Source organism: Eurypyga helias, unplaced genomic scaffold (genome assembly GCF_000690775.1).
Source record: "Eurypyga helias isolate BGI_N326 unplaced genomic scaffold, ASM69077v1 scaffold26550, whole genome shotgun sequence".
NCBI lineage: Eukaryota > Metazoa > Chordata > Aves > Eurypygiformes > Eurypygidae > Eurypyga > Eurypyga helias.
This window is the reverse complement of record NW_010225733.1, coordinates 1,211-26,602: the sequence shown is the minus strand read 5'-3', so window position 1 is coordinate 26,602 and position 25,392 is coordinate 1,211. Positions and strand designations below refer to the sequence as shown.

Here is a 25,392-nt window from a genome sequence, read left to right as displayed (position 1 = left end):
CCAGTTGGATCGAGTCCAGAGGAGGTCAACAAAGATGATCAGAGGGCTAAAGCACCTCTCCTATGATGAAAGGCTGAAAGAGTTGGGCTTGTTCAGCCTGGAGAAGAGAAGGCTCTGGGGAGACCTTATTGCAGCCTTCCAGTACCTGAAGGGAGCCTACAAGGAAGCTGTTGGGCAGACTTTTTACAAGGGCCTGTAGTGACAGGACAAGGGGTAACACGTTTAAATTGAAAGCGGGGAGATTTAGATTGGATATTAGGAAGAACTTCTTCACGGAGAGGGTGGTGAAGCACTGGAACAGGTTGCCCAGAGAAGCTGTGGATGCCCCATCCCTGGAAGTGTCCAAGGCCAGGCTGGATGAGGCTTTGAGCAACCTGGTCTAGTGGAAGGTGTCCCTGCCCATGGCAGGGGGATTGGAAGTAGATGGTCTTAAAGGTCCCTTCCAACCCAAACCATTCTATGATTCTACTTCAGCTCACTTTGGTAGCAAACACACTGCAAGGCTTTTCCAGCCAAAAGACCATCAGGAACAACATTCCTTCCAGGCAAGAGATAAACATGCAAAGTATTAGGTCAGCAAAACTGATCTTCCCTCTTCCTGCAGTGCTGAGAGCAGAGTGAGAGAGGTTAGTCAAGCCTTGGCCCCCCAAGGAAGTAAGTATCAATGCACATCTTCCCTTGATCTCACTTAATGCATTTCTCACTGCCCCTTCTGACACCCTGTGAGAAAAACCTCCAAATGGGGATACAGTTAGATGCCCGTCTCAGACCCAACCAAGAAAAGATGTGCTCAAACACACTCCCATGAGGAAATGAAGCTTCTAAGGCAGCATTCCCATTAGCTGCGGTGTCTAGGATGAGCTGCTGCTGGAATAGAGCACAAGTCCTTTGTCTCCCACAACAGACAGCAGCACAGACTGCCACAGGCACATGCCCTCACCTGGGCTTAAATTCAATTCATTAGCCAAGACCCAGGAAAATTCAATTTCTCACTAATTGGCCAGTCCTCCAGGCTTTCTCAGAGTATGACATTTTCACTTCGGCATGGATCTCAATAAGGCAGACTGCCAAATTACCAACTGTGCAGGCTAGTGGATAGCACTAGTAAGAGGTCAGTGTCAGGAAGGATGTTTCATTTCTTTGCTACATGGTGCTACCAAGGAAAAAGGCCAGGGGGTCTCTTGTTTGGAGGTTTCACTCTAACCCTTACGTAGAAACTTTCTTCAGCATTTAAGAAGTCAGAGATCCTGCAATATTTTCTCCATTTTGGATAAAACACAGGTATGTCTTTGGGCAGGTGTGGACACTGGGCTGTTACTCACAAGCTCTGCCACCAAGCAGCTATTCCAGCACTGTCACCAAACTTCAAAGTGTACCCATTCTAATTGCTAGCCCTGCTAAAGCTCAGGTCAGGGAAAGGAGTGACAAAAAAGGATTTATTTTTTATGTTGAATATCACAGCACAGACTCGCAGCCTTGAGTTTGCCTGTCAGCCACCAGTGAGGCTCAGGGTGGCAGGGGCTGGAGACATCACTCACTGTGTGGGTGTTAGCAAGTCAGGCTTTGGGCTGAGCAGCTCAGCCTGAGAGGTCCTGTGCGAGAAGTGCCCCATGGTACTAAATGAAATGGTTTGCTCTGAAATGTATGATTTTGTATACGTTTGTTTGTGGGTTTTTTAATTATTTTTTATTTCTGGGATATCCATGGAAACCTTTGTAGAGACACAAGGCTTTCTGCTGCAAAATGTTAGATGTTTTCAGATTGGAAGAGCTGCAGAGCTTGGGAGAGAAATAAGCTGCCTCACAGACACAAGGCTCTGAGGCCACTGGAAAAAGTACTTGCAAGGGTGATCAGAGGTCATCAGTGCCTACAGAGGAAGAAACATCCCCAGGAGGAGTCATGGGCCACACGGAGAAGTGTGATGAAACAATATAGGGTGGGCAGCACCACCCACAGGGTCACCCTGGAGTAAAAATGTCGACCCGCTCACTAGGAGATCAGTGGAGTGTTTTACGAGGGTGACATGGGTGATGTTTGTCAAACTGGAAGGACGGATCAGTTTTTAAGGCAGCACTCGCCTCCGTGCAGAAGGGGTGTGGGCATGCGTGGGCAGACGGCTGTTATACACACACAGGTTAAGAAGGTAAACGACATCTTCTGTTATCTCAAAAAAACGTGAGTTTAAAATCCAGAAAATCGGTTATAAGTAGCCCTAAAATAAAAGACTGTTGAAGAAAACTAGTCTTCATGACAAGTACAGTAACAGAGGGAAAAAATACAGGTTGAAGCTGGGATCAAATAAAATTTGAAGCCATTGACTTTTTTTTTCCCCACCAAAAAATGATCAGAAGATGTTTGGACTGGCAGCAGCAGTAGCAAGTACCAGCTCCCCACTCACCTTAAGAGAGTGAACTGAATGTGGTGATTGGTTCCTGTTCCTGTTGAAAAACGGTTGTGCGTGACAGAAGATGTGACCATACAGGAGTCATGGGGCATTTGGACTTTCTGCTTTGCTGAAAATTGCTCGGGCTTATCTGATCTGGAATTTTAAACATTGGAGAGGAATCTAGAAATATCAACTTTTTCTTGAAAAAGATTAATTGGGGGTTTTTTTTCCAAGTTGCCAGGTGAGGAGCCAACAGTTCACTCATCTCACAGGTGGGGAGTTGGGCAGTTAGCCCACCACTGGCAGTTGGTAGGCTGGCAGGGCACCAGGCACATTGGCTGCCAGCAGCCGGTGCCCATCATGAGTTTGACAGAATTGACACATTTCCACCAACAACGTGGTTCCTCGGTAATCAGCAAGATTCTCAGAAGGGAAAGTGCTGTGCTGGAAATGTTTGGTCTGCTGCCATACGTCACCTGTGTTACTGTGTGGGCAGACGTGCTGCCACTGCTTTGTTGCACACTCACCAAACAAGACCAGAGCCTTGGCCACAAAAGAAATAAATTAATAAAATTACTGTGTTTAAGTGGAATAACGTCAGCACTGACTTTTCTCCAAGAAGACTTGTGGGGAAAAGAAATTGTACAGGCGTGACCAAAATTTGGAGCTGTAGGTGACAACGATGACATCATTGTAAAGACAATGTTGAGGTGAAAACAGCCTTCTAGCCTTTCCCCTCAACCCTCAAATCCTGTCCTCAGAAGCAAAACTCTCAAGACCTTTCAGATAACCTACTGAGGTGAAAAGCCCCACAGACGGCACAGTGAGTTTGCAAGGAGGTGTCACCCAGGTGGAAAATCCTATCTTTGGATGTTGAGTATTTGTAGCTAAGCTGGAAATATTTAATAGTAAACATCATCTTACTATGCTCAAAAGCACAGCTGTGATTGTCTCTCGTAACCATTGCAGGATGTGGGCGCGTAAGAAAACGATGGAGCATGTGTATCTGAAATTACATGGCACGGTGTAGTGTTCTGTCATGTCCTTCAGAAACACAGAGCAGGAGGCCTAGTTCTGCTGCAAGGACAGGCAGGGTTGAAGGAGCAAAGGAAAAGAAAGGGGGGTCTCAGGCAGCAGACTCCCATGCATCCCCCATCCACAGCCTGAGGCAGCTCCTCCAGATTGCTCCTGGCATGCCCTAGGTTGTGGTCTCCACCAGACTTTTCTAGGGGGCAGATTTATGGTAACCCTGCACCTCACCTGCAAAGAGCAACCCCCTCCACTGCTGTGGCATCTGCACGGCACCGCAGCAGCGCGCAGCAGCTCAAGCAGAGACCACCCCACGCTCTTTAAAAGGATTTTACTGTCACTTGTTTTTGAGAAATTAAATTAGTTAAGATTTGGATCCTATCTCTTCATCCTCTTTTATCCTCAAAGTTCCCATTAAGCAGCCCAGATGTCTTTGAATTCTTCCTGCAAATTTTCTGTTTCTTCATCTTTTTAAAGGCAGTTGAGAATTGCAACAAAATGAGACGATGTCTTTACACTCATTTTTTAATGTTGTACAAACTGCCTTTTATAACATTAGAAAAAAAACCCAAAGTAAACCTTAAAGACAGAAAATAAATATATATTTTTATGAATATATGCAGAGAGTGCAAAAAACTGCATTTGTAAAACATTTAAATGCTGAATCATACAACAAAAAATTTACAAAAGCACTTACTTCTTTATACATATGAGCTTTCCTCTTATAAACACAAAAATATTTTAACAAATCTTACAAAGATTAAACCCTTTTGCCCTTCACCAGGAGAAAAGTGGTGAAGAAGGTATGTTACCTGGAGGAAAAGAAAAAAACTCAGATAAACAAAATGCAAGTCTAAACAGGTACCAGGGGAACAGTATCTAGATGCTGAGGTGGAATATACCCCTGCGCGCCACCGCAGAGGTGACGAGCCCCCTGCACAACAAGCGCTGGCCCTGTGGAGAGAAGCACGATTCCTCCTGCTGGGACACAGCAGCCCTTTCCTTTGCCACTCTCCCCACACAGCAGTGCAAGTGCCTCTCTCCTGCTCCTCTCAAGCCACAGCTTTATTTCAAACAAAGGCATCCGAAAGCAGCACCTGTCCAACCAGGACACCTTAAACTGAGAAGAGCTGGGAGCGCTGTGAGTAGCCCTGCTAAACCCAGTGCCTCCACACACAGAGCAAAGCGCAGGCGTCCATGGACACTCCAGTGTGCACCAGTGCTCCAAAACGTACCTCGGGGTCAGACTCAGACACATCGAATCACACACAGTTAAAATACACTCTTTTTTTCAGAAATAAGCAATGCTTGGGGCAGTTAAAGAGTTCTCACAGGGTGACCCTTGGCGTCTGTGATGCTAATGTCAGCATGGTACGTAACAGCTCTGCTTTTCTTCATTCAAGAAGAATGAAGACCATTCTTAGACCAGTCAAGCTCCAAATAACTCATCAGAACTGAGGTTTCTCTGAAACTGAAACAAGCCAGTAGCAGAGACTGGAAAATGAAAGGAATAGAAACTTGCTGTTGGATTTGGGGAGTTCTGGGTGTGGTTGGATAGCTATGGAAAAGGCCAGCTTGAGATAGGGTCCTCGATGAAAGTCTGGGAAATGTTCGTGCATGGTGAGACGGCTCGGTATCACGGCTGCAGTGCTGTACATGTGGTGGCACGCGTGAAGCTGCCTGGTTGGGCCCCCTCTGCACCATATTCACTGTATGGGCCCCAGCTTCCTGAAATTTAAGCAACTGACTGCACACTTGCTGCAGCATCGCACATTCAACCTGTCTGGGTATCTCGGCACGCAGCCACCAGAAGCTGCTGCTTCTGTTTGGACATCCAGAAGGCACAAACAAAGTCCTTAATTTCCAGCCAAGAAAAAGAGAAAGCCTTTTGGGCAGGAAGGGAAAGAATGAGGTTGTGTCCTCTGAAAAGCTGGTGGACCTTGTCAAACAGTATCATCTTGTACAGCCCAAACTGTGATGGCCAATGAAATTAATTGCTAGGAAACTACATATCCTAACAAGAGAAATTTGCTTGATTCAAAGAACTACCTTGAGGGATCATAACAAAACCTCTGATATAACTAGAAAATAGCAGTAAACATTTACTGTAGGCTGAACTAAATCATAGGAATTTACTTTGCCAGGAACACCATGAGATGAGGGAAGGCTTCCAGTTTAATGTAACTAATAAATAAATCTATCATATGACAAAAGGCAATGATATATCAAAGTTAATGTTTTGTAATTACTAATTATAAATTATATGAGTTTTATAAATAATAATGATAAATTATAAAACCACATCTGTTCTGAGTAACTTGAGTGTAGTGACACGAAACAGACCTTTGGGCTTTCTGTTCAGCAAAACCATTCAGCTCTCACTTCATTACTTTACTACATAGCGAACAAATAAAAATTAGACTGAAGTTTTCCAGAATCTTAGCAGGAAGTTCATCTTCCAGCAGATCGCAGAAGAATCAACTCTTACTATTCCAGGAGAGGTAAATTTTCACATCTTTATGGCCAGCCACATGAATTAGGGTCTGATCCTACACACTCATGTGTGAGAGATGTCTTACAACTGTTTTATAACTAGCACACTCTGTTCAACTGCTTTAGTGTATTTGAAAAATTATCTTACTGTAAGGGTGTAAGTATACCTTTAGGAAGCCTCCAGGGGGTTTGAATCCCTAAAACATGAAGCCATACAAGAAAAGCTTTTTTGACCTATATAATAAAAATATGTACGTAAGATGTAGATTTTTTTTCCCCAGTACATTTCCAAAAAAGTCTGCTTAACAACAGAAGCATCTCTGCTGTGAAGCTCAAAAGCTGTAGGCTCCTTTACCTATGACCTCTAACAACGTAGTCCTTACTCAGGTCTTCCAAAACAACTTGTTAAATCGGAGTGAGTTTTTCTAAACAAGCCAAGTCTAGAATTTCTATCTTTGGTCATTTATCTCAGCATCAAATTTCTTCTTAAAACCTCTTGAAATTTCTTCTCAAAAAAAAAAAAAAAAGAAAATTGTTGGAAAATTTTTATCCTCATACAAAGAAATCTACTAATTTTGCTCTAAGAATCTTTGGCCTGAGATAGAGGATGAAAAATACAATCATAAAAGGAATTAATCTGAGAAAGATGAGAGTGACTGGGAGAAGGCGATCACAATGCAAAACAGGTCTCAGCGGCAGGCATTTGCAGCACAACCATCTGCTGTGGTAACAGAGAACAGAGCAGCCAAAAGTTGATTTCATTGTCCCACTGTGGAAATGCAGTTGATTTCTGACCACTTGTATATCTTCAGGCAAATATGAAGGTAATACCCAAGTAAAAATTATGTGCAGTTTAAACTTATCTTTGGACTTTATGCTATGTCACGGGACACACAACAGTACATAGCATTTAGCATCATTAAAGAGTTGTAGAAACATTAATTACTGTTACCCGTCATGCCCTTCTTTGGGGTAAGGAACCCCACACACCATTAATAAATTATCAATTACTGAATGGCAGCATTGACCATCTCCCATAGTTCTAGGATAAATACTGCAGGGAAGTACATATGCTGTAGCATGACAAATATTTTCTTTTTATTAACAGGTGTGTTTGGGAGTAGGTATCATCATTCTCATTCTAACACAAGGACATGAGATGCTGATGAGTGGGATACTCAGCTGTATTTGACACAGCTCTAGTCACTGCTGGGAAATTACAATGAGATGTGTGGTCACAGAGATTTGTGTCCAGTTTCAGTAAAAATCCAGATTTCTAGCACTGGTTTCTAATTTTGGGATCTGACCCTTGAACATCTAGAGCACAATTTTTAGAAGGGCTGAATGCCCCTGGTTCAGAGGAGATAGAGAAGTTGTCACTTTTGTTCTCCAAGAGAGAAGTCTATGGATGCTAGCAATACAGTGTTAATGGCCTAAAACCCCCAAGGTCTCTTTCAGTGGTTAAAGGTCTCAGGGGGAATTGGTGATGGAGCCAGGGTGGGTGGTGTGCCACAGACCCCAGCTCCTGTGCAGTACCTTGCCCTGCCACAGCCCTCCCCTGGGTGCCACCCACACACCAGCCACAGGGGAAAGAAGAGGGACAGAAAGAGCAGTGAAGCCTGATACTAACATGCACCACATCACATAGATGGGGCTCAAGAGGGTGGATTTACAGCTATGTTGACTTATAAGCGTCACAAGTAGTCAGAGTTCTGTTTTGTTTCTTTCTCCCTAATTTCTGTTAGTATTATTTGTCATGCTTGCAATACATCTCTTATAAAGTGACTTTTATTTTTTTTATGAAGTTAAAAAAACCTAAAGCAAACCAAAAACCAACACTGTAAAAAGGTTCCCACTAAAATGGTTCTCTGGAAACTCTGTGTGCATGACCACTTGGTGTGAAGTAGCTGCCTTCTGGAAAACAAGGCAACAGGACCCTACTGCTCTGAGCACTTTAGCACAGGTACAGCTCTACTCAGCAGAGTTAGCATGTCCTCACGTGCTGGCCAGGTCAGGGTGTACTTCAAGCACATGCTCAAGTATCCCCATGTGATGAAAAGCCAGGATACATGATACACTGGACACAGCCTTTTAAAGGAAATAATCTTTCTGAGACTTCTATCTTAAGCTCTGAAGTATTGCAAGAGCTTCTTTTTTGGTCGATTTGTTACATCTACATAGCCAAAAGAAGGTGTGCCTATAGCTCATGCTCTCCTTATCCAGCTTCTGTGTAAAGACCTCCAGCTAAAGCCTGGGTCGCTGCTACCAATCTGCACACAGAGTCCTTAGATGCCTGGACTGGCACTCTGGCTGTCAGGTTGTGCTAATGCCTGCATACTGAATTTCTACTGCTTTCAGTACCCCTACCAGACATGGAAAAGGCACACTTTCCTTCTGCTCTGTAGGAATTAGCCTCTGAAAGGAGTTAGTCTGCACTTAAATTGAGGAGTTAAAAATAGTGTTGTTTTCCCAGACTTTACAGCTATGCACGTGTGCAATGCTTTTATAAAATGTTATCCTCAAAATAATTTAAATTCCCACTCCATGGAGAGATCTGCAATAACTTTAGACAACATTTAAAGAACGAAAAAAGGTCAAATTAGTATTACAATTCAAATGGTGACCTTGTGTCCATTAGTGTATTCTGGGCAAGACAAGTGCCTTCACTTTCATTTATTTAAGAGGGAAGAAGTTAGCAGTTTCATTAACACAGCAGTGTTAATGAAATAAACATGACACCTTCATTCCATTAGATATTTTAGCAAAAACAGGCTAAGAGAAAGAGGGAGAGGACAAAGAAAGAAACCAGACTAGCAGAGGGTGCACTGGAGATAAGTAAAACCACAAAACATGAAAAACCCATTAATTTTAACATGCAAAAGATATTGGTACATTGCAATGCTGGTTATGGGTAAAGAAACTGTACAGCTCCTGTATCTTTGTCCTTGAAGCTTCATTGAAGTAAGATTCTCAACTTCAAGCTCATAAATAAAATGGAAATGACAGTAGTGCCATAAAAACATAGGTAGAAAAATAGTGCAAAGCCAAGGGCTGGACACTTTAATCTGTCACAAGTACGCCCAAGAACTAACATTACTGCTCTTAAAGAAAACACAGAAAACATTCTCTATTTATTATAAATGGCAGTTGCTTGCATTGCCCTCTGTATTTAAAATGTACTGAACACCTTTCTGCCCCCCTTCAATGCTGTGGATGGAGAATGAATATAGCCTTTCACACTGGCGAGCACTGCCTGCTCTCCAGGCACATCTGGTAGCAAAGTCAGACAGTATTTATAAATGAAATCAATTAAAAACTAAAATAGGCAATATCCTTTAAGGCCTTTGTCCCTACGAGTCTGCTCAACAGAGTACACTTTCTTAAAATAAGAACATCTACCCCTTCTGTTACAGTAACCAGACAACAAAGTCAAGCAAAAAAAAGGTCAAGCCTATGGCTGCCAAGAAGGCAAAGTTCCTGAGGCTCAGCCAAATGCAACAGCAATGCCGCTCTTCACAGCACTCTTCGGGTGCATCACACTGGTTGCACAGAGGGCAGCCGGCGGAGGGTGAGCTTGACACAATGCGCAGGCTGAGCATCTCATTTAAACCTTGCAGTGAATGGGGTTTGGAATTACAACTGATTATTTAGCGCAGACTCCTATCAGTTCCTACAGGTATAAAATGCACAGACAGGACTCCAGAACAAAAGCTACCACCGGCCACGGTTGTGAGGAGCACCAGCCATTAAGGAAACAAACTCCAGAGAGCAGAGTCTGATCTCAGATACTCCTGAGTGAGCCTGGAGTAACTCCAGCTCTTTACTGAGGTTTCACTGAATTTAGATAGGTGTAACTGATACTGGGGTCCAAACCAGTTTGGTGGTGAGTCACCAAATTAAAATGTTCATTAAATGACAGCCTTTCAGATTTAGAGTAACTCAAAAATTATCAGTAACAGAGTTTGTTAATCTTGAGCGGGACAGAAGAAATACCCACCAATCAAAGGAACTTACATTTACACGGCATTTCTCAAGTATTCACTTGATCAGGTCCATAAGGTTTTAAAGGAGGGTTTGGCTTAGCCCAGTCTGAGTAACTTTTTAACAGGGTTCTTGCTGCTACCCCATGTAAACTGTTGAAAAAAAATATACTGACTGCCTAGAAAATAAATTGTGCCTATCTACTTGGTATAGCCACAGCCATGTGGCCACTCTATATACGCACAAACTAGGAACTGTGTCAGGGCCTTTCTTAAAATATTAGCTTCATGGTGAGTTTGCTAACTCATGTTACTGACAAAAGGCACGCCCAATGGCAGGGAAATAAGCATATTCCTAATATTGCAAGGTAGACATGTCATGTTTGATCTGAAAAAAATACCAGCTTTCTTAAGGTAGTCTAGTCTCTCAAAAGAGAGCCTTATCTTAGTTAGAAATAGTTTTGTTGTTTATTTATTTCTGTAATTGAGATCAGTAGTTTATAAATCAAATTTATTTCAGTGCTAAGAGAAATGCCATGGCAGCCAATTGACAGAAACTGTCAGAGGAGGGCCATGAAGATGATCAGAGGGCTGGAGCACCTCTCCTATGACGAAAGGCTGCAAGAATTGGGCTTGTTCAGCCTGGAGAAGAGGAGGCTCCGAGGAGACCTCATTGCAGCTTTCCAGTATCTGAAGGGGGCCTACAAGGGTACTGGGAGAGGACTTTTTACAACAGCCTGTAGTGATAGGACAAGGGGTAATGGGTATAAATTGAAATCAGGGAGGTTTAGATTAGATATCAGGAAGAAATTCTTCACAGAGAGGGTGGTGAGGCACTGGAACAGGTTGCCCAGAGATGCTGTGGATGCCCCATCCCTGGATGTCTTCAAGGCCAGGCTGGATGAGGCTTTGAGCAACCTGGTCTAGTGGAAGGGGTCCCTGCCCATGGCAGGGGGGGTGGAACTGGATGATCTTTGAGGTCCCTTCCCACCCTAACCATTCTATGATTCTATAAATATATTTTCTTAACAGGTTGTTACTTTTAACGGGACACAAGCTAGTAGACAGAAGAACTTAATCAGGCTTTTCCTTCTCCCTCTCTTACAAAATACCCTAAACCTTCTGAGAAAGATATCTGAGTGTCACCAAGAACCACCAAAAAGCATGACAGTAATGACTGGGTCTGCAGAGGCAGGGTAATACTGCAGGATCAACTCGTGGAGCTGATGGAAGGTGGTAAAGTTTTAGCAGTCTCAAAAGGTGGCTCATATTTGATGGTATGAACTACTGAATGGTGTCCCATTTTCCTTTTAGAAAGCAAAAACCTACACCATGTGTACTGCACAATAATCTAGACTTTTCCCACGCTGTGACTTGTTGGGTAGCCTGTAAAGAATAGGCACTTATCCCAAGAATTGGCAAAAAAAAGGGAGTATTATTTGGTAGGTATGGCACCAAAATACAGCCATTGTGCTTTCTCACATACATATGCCGTACAGATGGAGGCTCAGACACAGTTTTAGGTTGTTGGCGGGCCGTGTTTTTTCTTTTTGCTTCGGCAAGATTTGCAAATGCAGCAGATGATGCATGGAGATGCCACGAGCAGCAAGGGAGAGGTCACCAATGCTATGATACCTAGTCCAACAAGTATTCCCACAACCTGAAAGACATGGTGGTGAAAAATATGTATTTAGCTAATGTGAAGAATAAAATACACTCGTGCATGCATAAGCACAGCATAGGTCACTAAAAATAGATGAAAACATGAAAATAATAATCTTGTTCCTTCACTGAAGGGTAAAACCTCTTTGCTTCATGTACGCGTGAGAGCTCTACTCAGCTGACTAGGAACACACCTGTGTTCTGTTCCACATCACCGAAGCCCGTGAGTGGCCCAGCTTGTTTCTGCAGGGGCCTCTGTCATAATGTCGTAAGAAGATATCATTCTGAAAAACGAAAGGAGAAGCTGTAAGAGCAGGTTACAGAGGTTCAAGACTGGAATGAAAATAAAACCTTCCTGACAATGCTTTAAGATTACCAGCTGCTGGCAGACACCTCATCTATCTTCCAAACAATTATCTAGAGAAACTTGCTGCAGTTTCAAAAACTGTGGTGTGTTTGGGATCTGAGGTATTGCATAGCTTCTTTCCTCCCCTACTTTTAAAAAGCCTAAGCATAATATGTACCTAGTCTGTAATTTGGTGATGGTAAGGAGGCCTGTAAACAACACATATTTCTGAAAACTAGCAATCTAAGGGATCATCTTTCTGAGGTACTGTGCTGGTTTTTGGCTGGGAGAGAGTAAATTTTCTCCACAGTAGCAAGTATGGGGCTGTGTTTTGGATTTATGCTGAAAACAGTGTTGGAAATACAGCTATGGTTTAGTTACTGCTGAGCAGTGCTTACAGAGAGTCAAGGCCTTTTCTGCCTCTCACACCATCCCACCATTGAGGAGGTTTGAAGGTGCACAAGAAGTTGGGAGGGGACACAGCCAGGACAGCTGACCCCACCTGACCAAAGGGATATTCCATACCGTATGACGTCATAGACACCTCATCTATCTTCCAAACAATTATCTAGAGAAACTTGCTGCAGTTTCAAAAACTGTGGTGTGTTTGGGATCTGAGGTATTGCATAGCTTCTTTCCTCCCCTACTTTTAAAAAGCCTAAGCATAATATGTACCTAGTCTGTAATTTGGTGATGGTAAGGAGGCCTGTAAACAACACATATTTCTGAAAACTAGCAATCTAAGGGATCATCTTTCTGAGGTACTGTGCTGGTTTTTGGCTGGGAGAGAGTAAATTTTCTCCACAGTAGCAAGTATGGGGCTGTGTTTTGGATTTATGCTGAAAACAGTGTTGGAAATACAGCTATGGTTTAGTTACTGCTGAGCAGTGCTTACAGAGAGTCAAGGCCTTTTCTGCCTCTCACACCATCCCACCATTGAGGAGGTTTGAAGGTGCACAAGAAGTTGGGAGGGGACACAGCCAGGACAGCTGACCCCACCTGACCAAAGGGATATTCCATACCGTATGACGTCATGCTCAGCAATAAAGCTGGGGGAAGAGGAAGAAGGTTGGCAGGTGGGAGGGGGGTGGGGAGTGGGAGCGGCATTTGGAGTGATGCCACTTGCCTTCCCAAGTAAGCGTTAGACGTGATGGAGCCCTGCTTTTCTGGAGATGGCTGAACACCTGCCTGCCGATGGGAGGTGGTGAACGAACTTGTTTTGCTTTGCTTGCTTGCATAGCTTTTGCTCTACATATTAAACGATCCTTATCTCAACCCATGAGTTTCCTCACTTCTACACTTTTGATTTTCTCCCCTATCCCACTGTGGGGGGAGTGAGTGAGCAGTTGTGGGGTGCTTAGTGGATGGCTGGGGTTAAGCCACAACAGGTACTTCTACGTTCTGTTCTCCTGCTGTTCCTACACTTCATAGTAATTTTATTTCTAGGCTTAATGGGAAAATTTCAAAAGTAGAAAATCCCTGTTTCCTTCTTCTTTTCCATTCATACTTACTAGATTATCCATTTTTTATTCAGAAGGTGACTAGTGCCCTGCATTACCTTCCCCTAGCCAGCTCTACTGTAACCTGATGCTGCTTCCTCTTTCATTTTCAGCCCTACTCTTTCACCCTGCATGTATTACTTTCATCCACTCCTGGAGCTCCTGTAACCCTGCACATTTAGAAAAACTACATTTGAATCACACAACTACAGTTTCGTTTTGCTTTCTCCTCTGAACTGTCAAAAACTTGGTGAGGACATGTCTGCAGAATCTGTGAGTCTTCCAGTTCAATGTTAAGCAATCATTGAGTACTGTATGTACTCTGAGAAAAGCTGTAAGACTCATGTTGAAAAAGTATGCTCACACACAGGGAAATGGGACATAGTTCTAAGCAAAACCTGTTCAGCATGATGAAAAAAGGAAGGATGAAGAATGGGGAAGTCTCATTGTTTGCTGGCTTTGGAGTACAAAAAAGAAGCCAAGCCATGCAGCATCTAACATTTCATTTCAAATGCTGCTAAAGTCCTGATCACACTCCCACAGTCATTACTGATGGCTATGCCACAAATGGACGCTGTCATATATACAAGCCCATTACTACTTGTGCTCTTAATCCTGCTAGGAAACTTGAAGTCCATACAAGTTGAGCCTAGCTGGTATCACTTAAGAAATAACGAGCAACCTGCACTTCATAATCCAACATTTTTATCCTCAAGTCTGCTAGCCAATCATTCTCTTCAGCAAACATGACACCAGAGATGGACTGGTAAAGGAGACCTAGTTCATATGGCTCTTAATGCACTCACTCATGAAACAACTCCTTTGCCCAGTACCATACTGTTTTACGGACAGGCTGTGACCCTTGAAGTTGGAACAGGTGGAATACACTTATTTCCCTGGCTCTCAACCAAACTATTTTTAGCTACTGCACTGGAAGGAGGAATCAGAGAAAGGTAGTGCTGGAATGGACCTCCAGAAAGCAGCGACTCTGTCCCATTTCCCTCAAGTAACTAAGATGGGACCTAGGGACATAGCTCAATTCCTTTATGGAAAAAGTATGTTGATATAAATAAAAGCACTGGATCAATGAGAAGAGCAAAATTGTTAGAAGCTGAATTGAGCTGTTCACTAGGGTATCAACAAGTTAGTGGAGAGCTTGTACAGGGCCTCTGACTAATCCCAACACCATTACCCTTTATCTAGGTGGTTTTTTCTGCAGCACTTACATCCAAGTTCTGTAGACAGTACCAGCAAAATGTGTGCTTGCAGTTCTTGCACATCATTTGAGCACAGCCCTCATTTCGCTCAATATAGATCTGACAAACTGGGCACTGCTTAATTGGTGCTTCTGTCTCCGTGCCAATAAGTGATCTAGAAGAGAAGGGAAATATTAAAGTGAAATGTGAATGTAATTACTGTTGATATTCAGCTCCACTGCCTAATGTGTACTGTCCTTATTTTAGAGAGCATCTAATGTTGCTGCCTTAATGCACTTAATGTGTGAAGCTTGTTATGTTCACTGAAGTATACTCACTACTAGGTGTAAGGTCATGTAAAAGTGAAACACCATTCCTTCCCAACACCTATAAGCATTAAAAATTAGCACTTTGTAAGACAGCTTGCATCTTTCATTTAATAGGACTGGATTATGCAACTTATAGCACTGTCCCTGCCTAAGCAAAATAGCCTTAAACTCCATCAACGCCAAAGATCAAACCTGGAGAAAAAAAATGTAAGAGCTCTTTTCACAACTCCTATTAGATGAAGTCTCTAGCAACGGAATGCTTAGATTTTGAGTAAGTCTTGCATTTCTCACAAAAAATGATAGAAAACTTTGAACACACATGACTGAACTTAATCTGATTCTGAAAACAAAGATGGATGGCCACAGACATATAATTTAAAAAGAATAGGTTTTTCTTTCTGTAGATTAATGCTTTATGTAACCTTACCTGCAGGTTGTTTACACTTATGCAAAATGAGCATAAATCAGACTTCTCACACCAAACAGGACATTCTACACCCACTCTGTGCAAGAGTTAAGATTCAGCTATGCAAGGATCCTATAAATATCAAGCAGGGGTAATTTCTTAATCATAGTATAAGCGAAGTTTGGATCCTGGAATATTGGATTTTTTATATGGGCACAAGTCATAATTCTAGCAGGCAAAGCCTTTAGGCAGATTCAAAGCCCTGGAGGGCTTCACCTTTCAGAAGTGTCAGTGGCATCACAAAGTTTGGTAAGCACCCAAATAATAAGTATTAAAAACCAAAATGTATCATTTAAACTAATGTTTATACTGGAGTTATATTTAGGAAACACCAGGAGAGATGGAAAGTCTCAGAGATGCACCTGAGATCTTGGAAGGAAGCCATTCCATCAAACCACTATGAGGCACACAGCCAGCAGCCTGTGCCAAAAGGAACATGAAAGATCATGCTACCCCCATGGGTTCCCCTCTTACCCCTGCACAGTTGGTACTGAAGTAGTTTGGTTTTCCTGGCATAGGCGCTGCGGGTGCCATGCCTCCTTGCATGAGGAGCAGAATGTCAGGCGGCAAGCTGGGCACTCCACTGGCACTGGCACTCCCGACTCGCCCGGTGCAATATGGCACACTGTTTGGCAGTCAGCTGCAGGGCACCATGTTCTCTGGGGGTCCAAGTAGACTTCTGAAATGTAAGCAAAAGAGAAATAAAACTGTTTATACAGTCCCATTCTCAATCCAGTGATGTGCCTAGATATGTGAGACCCAATTCTCCTTGTGGGTGGGAGAACTGAAGTCCTGTGTGCCCATGCCCATAGGCTCTACTTCTTTTCTTTAGGCAGGTCTGCAACCACACTCTGCAAAGGCAGCTGCACTGGAAGCATGACAAAACCAGCAATACATGACATGGGACATATTTTTTGCCTTTATAGGAATGTACGAAAGATGAACATAAGTACTGCTTGCTGAGAAGTATGTGTCTTGTGACGTTAGACCATTCCATGTCTTTCAGGTGTGAAAGCCATGTCTTCCAAGTAAATAGCAGAAAGACTGCTACTGACTTCAAGTCACTTCCCATGCCTTATTCCACCCCCTCTATTTACAAACACCAATTAATAGTCACTTCATCATATGATGATCAGAGGGCTGGAGCACCTCTCCTATGACGAAAGGCTGCGAGAACTGGGCTTGTTCAGCCTGGAGAAGAGGAGGCTCCGAGGAGACCTCATTGCAGCTTTCCAGTATCTGAAGGGGGCCTACAAGGGTCCTGGGAGAGGACTTTTTACAACAGCCTGTAGTGATAGGACAAGAGGTAACAGGTACAAATTGAAATCAGGGAGGGTTAGATTAGATGGCAGGAAGAAATTCTTCACAGAGAGGGTGGTGAGGCACTGGAACAGGTTGCCCAGAGATGTTGTGGATGCCCCATCCCTGGCTTTCTTCAAGGCCAGGCTGGATGAGGCTTTGAGCAACCTGGTCTAGTGGAAGGTGTCCCTGCCCATGGCAGGGGGGGTGGAACTAGATGATCTTTAAGGTCCCTTCCAACCCTAACCATTCTATGATTCTATGATGCTATGATCATTATTTGTCAGATATCAGATTACAACAACAGTCAAGGTAAGATCTGGAATGGAGACACAGTTACAGACATCACCGCACGGCAGTGAATGACAAATGTTGATTCTTTCTCTTGCTCCCCAACTCTTATTCAAGGAATTTGGGCTTGCAACAGCTGTGAGGCATTGCCATTGCATGTGCACTTCATACTGGCTCAAGCCCATGAGGTCCAGCCAAACACTCCCATCCTGCAGAGCCCCCTTAGAAAAGGACTGTCATGCCTGCAGGAGCAACCTGCCTCTCCTCCTACCCTGAGAGCTCTCTGGTCTCACCACTGAAAATAAACAGATGGAGGGGATGTCTCAGGAACAGGTGGAAATCCTGACTGTGAGATTTCAGAAGCCTTTACAATGTCCTTCTGTACCTTCAGCACATAAACTATTGTCCCACTTGAAACAAAAGGCTGCACAATGGCCCCAAACATACATTCCCTGGCAAATTTTGCTGAAATGGCTGAAGGCACTTCCTCCTATGCACACCCCGCTGCCTGCACTACTCCTCTGCAGGAGGTTGCTGGTAGCCCACAGTGAAGGGAGCTGATGAATGGATATCTAGCAGATGCTCCAGCCAGCATGAAAAATAGTGATATCAGCTCAGTGTCTAGATATCCAGAAACCAGAAACTGTACAACTAGAAATGTGTTCAAAGAAGTAAAACTTTCACCCAAGCTCTCAAGCATTTAGATAAACATGCACGGATACCTGGGGAGAAGGACACCCCACGAACTTCATAGCCTACTGTGTACTACAAACTCAGTTCTTTTCCAGTATGCCAAACCTCTCTATTCACCTTGAAAACTTCCAGTTTCTTTAAAGCCATCCCTCCCTCCTGTTTGTCCGGGACACTGACAGTGAGGAAGCACGTAAGGATGATCATCCTCTCTGCTGGCTGCAGGACACACAGGTACACAATGCTCTGACTTCAGGTAATTTTTGAAGCCTGTGTCAGAGTGCTCTGACAGATGTGGGGAATTTCTACATCCAAGGCAAAGGCTGTCATCTATAATTTAGGCAGTGCCAGCAGAACACCTCTACCATCTACCTCCAGCCACTTCATTAATGTCGTTGACTTCTTTCCTCTTATTCTCTTACACATGCTTCCTTTGTCTCCCCATACAAACATTTCGCTTTCTATTGAATGAAAACCAGAACAAATTAGCTTGCAGATTCATTTGTGGGGAGAAGAGAGAGACATGGATGGGCAATACAAGCTATTTTACATTTTTATATTCCTTTAAAAAGTAGTGTCTTGAGTGAGAAATTATTTCTGTAGGTTCCTTTGGTGTCTTTTAAAAGTAACCCTGAACTGGGTAAGACCATGGCCTAGTACTGGCTATTTCATTTAAATCTTCACACAGTAGTATGCTTTCTGTAGATAAACTGCAGCTAAAATGAGATAAAGTGCAATTCCTGCAGATTGCTGCTTAACATACTTAGTTTGGAAACCTAAATTCTCCTATCTTGTTTTTGCATGAAAGACAGGATGTCTGTGTTTGACATCACTGGGAGAAGGGGAGTTAGGCTGTAAAATCTTACTGATTTTTACAAATTTGTTGCAGCAAGATGTAATGCATGAGATGAAACTCCCTCCTCTCCCACTTCCTCCATTTTACAAAGAACCTACATATGGTGTTTTGCAATTCATGCTGTCTCATAGTGTTTGGTTTACCATGGAGTACAAGAGGAAACAGAAAAAAAAAAAAGAGCAGGCAGAAAAAGGAAAGAAGCTATCACATTGCTCTGACAAGCTGCTCCATCTTTTGATTAGGGCCATTTCTCTCCTGAGCCTTTCCCCTGCTTCTCCACAGCCAGTTCAGCCACACTCACTTCACTGTCAGGAGGAAAGCCTTCCCAAACAGTGACAGTAATAGGCAGGGATCTGGACAGTTTTCATAAAACACGTGAGCAAGCGGTCGAGATGTAGGAGGCAGATGGGAAATGCAGCACCCTGAAGAAAGGAGAATCCCTGGCTCAGGAGAGCCTATGAACCTATGCCTTTTGCAGAATATCAGGAAAACCTCCTTTTAAAATGGACTACTTTTTGGTCAGGCATAAAATTGAGGTTCTCCTACCATCATCGTTTACCACTTGGCCTGTCGGGCAATCATCACAGAAATAGAAATATAATGCATATGTTCTAACCACATCCTATTCCTCTATTTCATTACTTCCAATGACCACATCAACCCCATCCTAAACAGACATAGAGCAATACCTGTTTCTTCTATTAAAATATGCTGCATGGAACCTCTGCGGCAAGGTCCTGACTGGATGCAGAAAAGTTACAGGTATGTAAGAAAGCTTGATTTTAAGCCTGAAAAATTTGCATTCTAAGAACACAAGAACCACAAGAGGCTACAATATGTCCAGTGCATTCCTTACTAAGGGAACTAAGTAAGTGTCTACAGATACACAATTGTATGCCAATTAACTTCTTGCTACTTTTCCACCCAATAGTATTTGTCCATTTTTTTAAAAAGCAGGGAAATGGAGACAAATTTTTTATTTTATTAAAATAGCTAGCACAGATGAGGGATGGGGAAAATAATTTTTTTCCTCAAAATCCATTCCTGAGAAAGTATTGGCTTTACCAATCACTAGTAAGAAAAGACTATGGAGCAAGAGCAAGTCTTTCAACTTACCCAAGAAGCTGCTTACTTATTTCTTGCATTTCTAGTAATACAAAGGGGGTGCTTAAGCAAAGAACCCATATCACAACAGAATGAAACTGAGAGAAGGGTCTAAATATAGGAAGTTGAAGGTCTTGACTAAAGGGCTTTGTAGATCAGAGCAGAAGTCATGAAGGGCACCTTAATACCTGCCTATTTTAACACTCAGAATTTGGCCTACTGCATTTGCAAGCATGGAAAAGATGATGGTGCAGCAAAGCCTGGAAAGCTCATTGCTCTCTATTTACTCTCCCTACCACGCTGACTCCTTCTCCCGAGCAACAAAACACCCTAGTGAGCCCAAATTAGCTTTTCACCAGTGCCTGGTCTAAAGAAAAAAACTGAAAACTAAGAAGAAAAGGGAGCTCAAAATATTCCATGTATAAAGATTTTCTTCATTTTTAAATTAACCCTAAAATGCTGATGAGAGCAATGCTACTATTATGCTGTATTTCAGCTCTTCAAAATGTTCTCTGTATTAAGTAAATCAAATGCATTCATGGACCTCAGGAGGCGTACTTGGCTCAGGTTCTGGCTGGTATCATATCTGCTCACCTGGCTGCATCCAGACTGTGAAAGACCCATAGTTCAACACAAATACCAATGACCTGCTGTTGCTGCTAGGTCAAGGAGCAATGGCTGAGTTTGACTTAGGGTTGGTTTGAGAATGAATCATGAGGCACCCTGTGTTTGCGGCCAGTAAGAGCCCAAGGCAGAGGGCAGAGTTAGGCAGGTGCCTGGGCTTGGTGCAGTGCTAGGTTTGAAAAGGGCTGGGTTGCACTCTTGCCAACACAGAAAGCACACACCAGATCTCAGCTGCCAGGAATCCCTGGGCAGATGCCAGGTCAGAACTCAGCTCCAGCAGGTTTATTGCTAGTTTCAGAAAAAGACTGTCAGGCCAGCATTTGCCTGGTCTGAGAACAGAGCTTCAGGCCAACAGAAGCTAATTAGCCAGGTCTAGCTCATAAGATCCACACCAGTCAGCCTTGGGGGCAGCGCTAAATCCAGGATAGGCAAGATCTTAGCCAGGGTTGGGATTAGTGCTGGTGTTCCAAGTCAGAGCTTGACTTAGCAAGAAGCATTGTTCCCAGGCATCAGTAAACTGGATTTATTGCTGGAGCCAATAGGTAAGGCCAAAAGGCTAGGTTTAAGGCTGCTGCTTAGATGCCAGTTTTACTCATCAGGAAAGGCCAGATCTTAGAGACATCAACAAGAGAGGCAGTGGAGGTGGAAGAGGATTTGTCAGACTTAGGCAAGAAAGGAAAAGGAAGGAGGTTTTAAAAAACACACAAGTTCCAGGCTTCTGTGCGTGGGAGGCAGTAAAAAAAAAAAAGATGTAACAGTTGGACAAAAGATCATGAGTTGAGCTTTGGCTAGTTACAGAGGAAGAGATACCAGGAAATCATCACAGTCTTCAGTTAAAAAGGGGTTTTACATAAAACAGATTAATGTATTGTTAGAATGTCTTTCTTTCTTAACCCTTTAATATGCTGACTTAAAAGGTTCTGATTTCCACCATCTAGGACTGTAGAGAAGCCACTGCTTGGCTTATAAATGGGAGGGACTTCCTAAGGAACTAAGGCTAAACAAGAAGATAAAATAGGACAGAGAAATAAAAAATGAAAGCAGGGGTTTTGGTTTGGGGTTTTTTTTAACTTTTTCGGCCTGCAAACCATAGCAACAATCTGCATCTGTCCATGAACTCTGGTGCATACTTAGGTATAGTCATTTTGCGGTTTTTGTATTTCATGGTCATTCCCCCATACTTCAGGCCTGGCTAGATACTGTAAAAAATCCATATATTGTTTTATCGATCCTCTTTTAAAATGCATTACTAAACTTACATGAACCTCTTCAGTTTCATACACATTCCCAATCCTTCTGCATCTAAACACATTTATAAAGCGAGAACATAAATACAGTATTTCAAGGAAAGTTTGAAAACAGGTAGGGCAGATCAGTCCCAGATAAACTACCCTGCAAGCTACCACAGTAAGTTCCTTGAAAAACACTGCAACTTCTAGCTGAGACTTTGCAGTTGGTGTCACTCTCTAAAACCATCGTGGGACTTCATCTTTCTGACAAGCAATTTTCTTCTTCAGCCTTGGCAAGGAACCATCTCCTGAAGCAGAGGCTGACCTCTAGCATGGAAAAGTTTGGCCCTAATAATACCTTCAGTTTCAAACTTCTTTACTAATAGTCCTTACTCAGCAATGAGGGGTCCAATTATCCCTCAGGAAAAAATTAAAATACACTACATGAACACACACATGAGGATTCTGCATAAGAAAAGCTCACTTGCAGGGATGTTTGCGTAAATGCCCATCACACTGCAGGGTCTGTTTCACACAAAAGTTCTGAAGATCCCTATGGATGTATGAAAGGACCATGTGCACTCTGCACCAGCCTCTAGCCCCTTGTCTAGTTCTACCACTACAACTTCAAGAAGCAGAACGAGCACAATGTGGGAAGAATGACGGAGCCTCAGGCACACAATCCGAGAGAGTTGCCCACAGCTTGAGTAAAAGCAAGGCACTTCAGTAAGATGCCACTCTGTTGATTCTGCTCCAATGAAATAATTTCAAATTTTTCTGTGGAGCACAGTTAGACCTAGTGATTGCTCTTACACTATTTCAAAACAAAGCCATCTTCTCTGTCTCTTCCTTAACTCACCCAACAGGTTATGTCTTTGCAGTATCTAACACTGCTGCCTCCACTGACACTTTAAAGAGGAAGGTAGTAGAAACTAAAAGGTGCGCACCTCGTTCAAATTTCAGCCTCTTGTATAACTGAAACTGGTCAACAGGCACCAAACAGGCAATCTGAAATGAGAAACAAACACACAGAAAAAGCATTAGAAACACAGACTTGGAAAAACTTAATAGGCACCCTGTTCTACATGCCTGCTCTCCTGAGCAGACTCCCAAATTCAGCTTCTTTTCCTGCTTGTTTTCGCCACAGTGTTCCTCTATACCTTGAATTCCTTCTCTAAAATGTAAAGTAGTTCTTGATCCCTCCTATTTCAGCCACACAAACCAGTAGTTCAGCACACATCTTTCCTACCCCACATAAAAAAGCTTTCTCTGTATTTACTTCAGGCTTCTCCATTTTAATTCATATAGGTTTAATGTAATGAAGGGCAACAGCTTGCCCGCTTTGGATACTGAGGCACGTTGTCCATGCGCAAGAATACAGCTCAAATGAATGGTTCCTCATTCATGTGTCCCAGTCTTAATGGCAGGGGTCACTGGGGAACTTAAAAGCTAGTCTGGTTTCCATTTTTTATTCACTACATGAGTTTTGGGCTGAGACATTTAATGCCATTACTTATGGAATTTGCATTAGCCATGCACCAGCCCACTGGGAACTGGACTGAAGTTAACACATTTAGTGGGCATACACAAACAGACTTTGCTGATACATTTTACACATCACCATAATTAAACCATCAGCCTAAAAGGCTAAATGCTTTGATCTCCAATTAACAGACTATGTAAGAAAACCAAGTACCCTGTTTAAAACTAATAAGCAAACCTGCATCCAGGGTAAGGAGGGGTTCAAAAGAAACTTCATGGACACATCAGGAGCCACATGTTTGCGGGACTCAAAATCTGACATCATTCTCATTATTTGATACATTCATAATATTGTACCAGCACTGAAAATGTCCTTTTCTTTTACTGAAAATAAACCTAGACTAATACTAATACAATACCTGATCGCCTGAAGCACTTTGAGACAGTGTAGAACTGTCAGCTTCAAAGTGAAAGGCTCTCAACACTCACATCCACAGTACTTCAGATTACTGTAAAAGGCAAAATTTTGCTCTTAGTAAAGTGGACACTGGTCCTTGCTATCCTTCTGGTTTCTGTGACACTACACTTATGTGAGAAGAAATACAAAGACAAAAAATTTCAATATCATGCTGTGAATACATTTGCTTTTGTAGAATGGAAAAAAAAATCAAATAACATATCCATTCGTATAAATAAAGCAATTTCATCTTATATAAGATCTCAAACCAACTGGAATTAAAATTGCATTTTGAAGCAGATGTTCGGGTAATTTCTTTGACCTAAAAGCAATGTTATACAAAAACCAATCCAACTGATGTCAAGATTTAAGTGTTCAAACATGCTCAAAAGACTTATATCTGAAGAAATTGAAGGATTTAATATCAAAATGGGAAAAGCAAAAAATCTTAACAAAACATATCCTTACTCTAGTAAGTCAATCCTGGGTTCAAAGTACCATCCTCTTTCAGTTTCTGATTCAGGGTATAAACTATTTTTAATGTGAAAGTATTTGCATGGTTAAACACTATTACATTAATATGACTGTAAGACATGGAGAGCTTCCTGGGAAACTCTTCTCCTGTTCACCAGAAGTCAGCTGAAATACTCTTGGAAAACAAATAATAACTTAATCAAACAAGTAAAAAAGAGTGAAGCTCATCAGCTTCAGTAAAGAATGAAGCCAACCAACAAAGTTATATAAAATCCACAAGACATAATTTCAATATTGCCCACTCCTCCCCAGGCCAGCTTCAGATCTAAATAGGGTTTGGAAACAAGGAGTCATCTGCTTTTGTCTAGCTGGGTGAGCATTGGCAACTATTTTTAATTTTTCTTCATTACGACTAAATTAAAACAGCAAGTCTCAATGCTCTGAGAGCCACTTGAGTGGATTCTTTAGTTGTCTGGGGTCTTTCTATGTTTACTCTTGCTTTTAACAAGCAGTTTTTCATCAGCAGTTCTATTGAGCCCAGAATTTGCCATGTATTCAAAACTGGCCTTTGTGATTACAGTGGGAGCAGAGTTAGGAGTTTTACTGCAGATTTCAATAGGAAGCAGAGACAGTGCTGAAAGCTGCCCTTTATCCTATTGAAAACCTGATCTTACCATGCCAGCCTTCCCCACCGGTTTCACTCAGCCCCACTCTTCTTCCTACAGAGCTTCTTCACAGCTCAGCTCCCTCCTCCGTGCACACAGCTCTGCATGATGAACGCACAGAGCCAGTCACCTCTGTCACTAACTGCCCTAGCCTTGGAAAGACCAGCTCCTGATAGTACCCACATGGAGGTAAACCTGAGAGGTGCCAAGCTGAAGCCTCTCACAGATTGAGCATCTTTAGGCATGAGGAAAGGAATGCACAATCTCCTGCTGCCTGAATTCAGTGCCATAGCAAAGCTGTACATGCAAATTCAATTGAAAAAAAATGAGATGTATCAGGTCTCCTAAAAAAATCAGCAAGTCAGTGAACTTTTAATCTCATTGAAGCTTAATCAAGAAGGACAGAAGGACAGCTGTAAACACAGCAAGGGAATTATGTATTGATCTCCTCCTGCTTGGCATCAGAGTGTAAATGTTCATCTTCACCCAATATGTTCAGGCCTACCCAGGAATCCACCCCAAACACCTCCTTTCCTGCACAACCACACACATCTCTGGACTGGACAGACAACAGAGATCTGAGGAGGAAGCAAACCAGCAACGTGGCAGATAGCAAAGGTACAAAAGAGAAAGACGATGAGCACATCAGAAAGCAAGACATTTCTTATTCTAGGCTAAGAAATTACGCAAAGCAGCAAGAAATGCTACAGGACAAGTTTTAGAGTTTTTTTTTAATACTGAGTTAAGGTTACAATAAAAAACTTTGAAGAAAATGAGGGGCAAGGATTCTCCTTTCCTGAAAAGCTGTTGATTTGAGACTTAGCAGACTGTTGGG

General features: G+C 42.6%; 1 protein-coding gene across 1 annotated transcript; it reads right to left on the bottom strand.

Annotated features, from left to right (window-relative positions):
- Positions 1-11,407: 11,407 nt before the first annotated feature.
- Positions 11,408-22,487, bottom strand: RNF144B (ring finger protein 144B; the record flags this gene model as incomplete). The annotated part of the gene is made up of 5 exons (XM_010150470.1): positions 11,408-11,548; positions 11,745-11,834; positions 14,622-14,766; positions 15,861-16,065; positions 22,427-22,487. Coding segments are annotated over 5 exons (642 nt in total), but the record flags the coding sequence as incomplete, so codon positions are not given.
- Between the last annotated feature and the right edge of the window lie 2,905 nt (positions 22,488-25,392).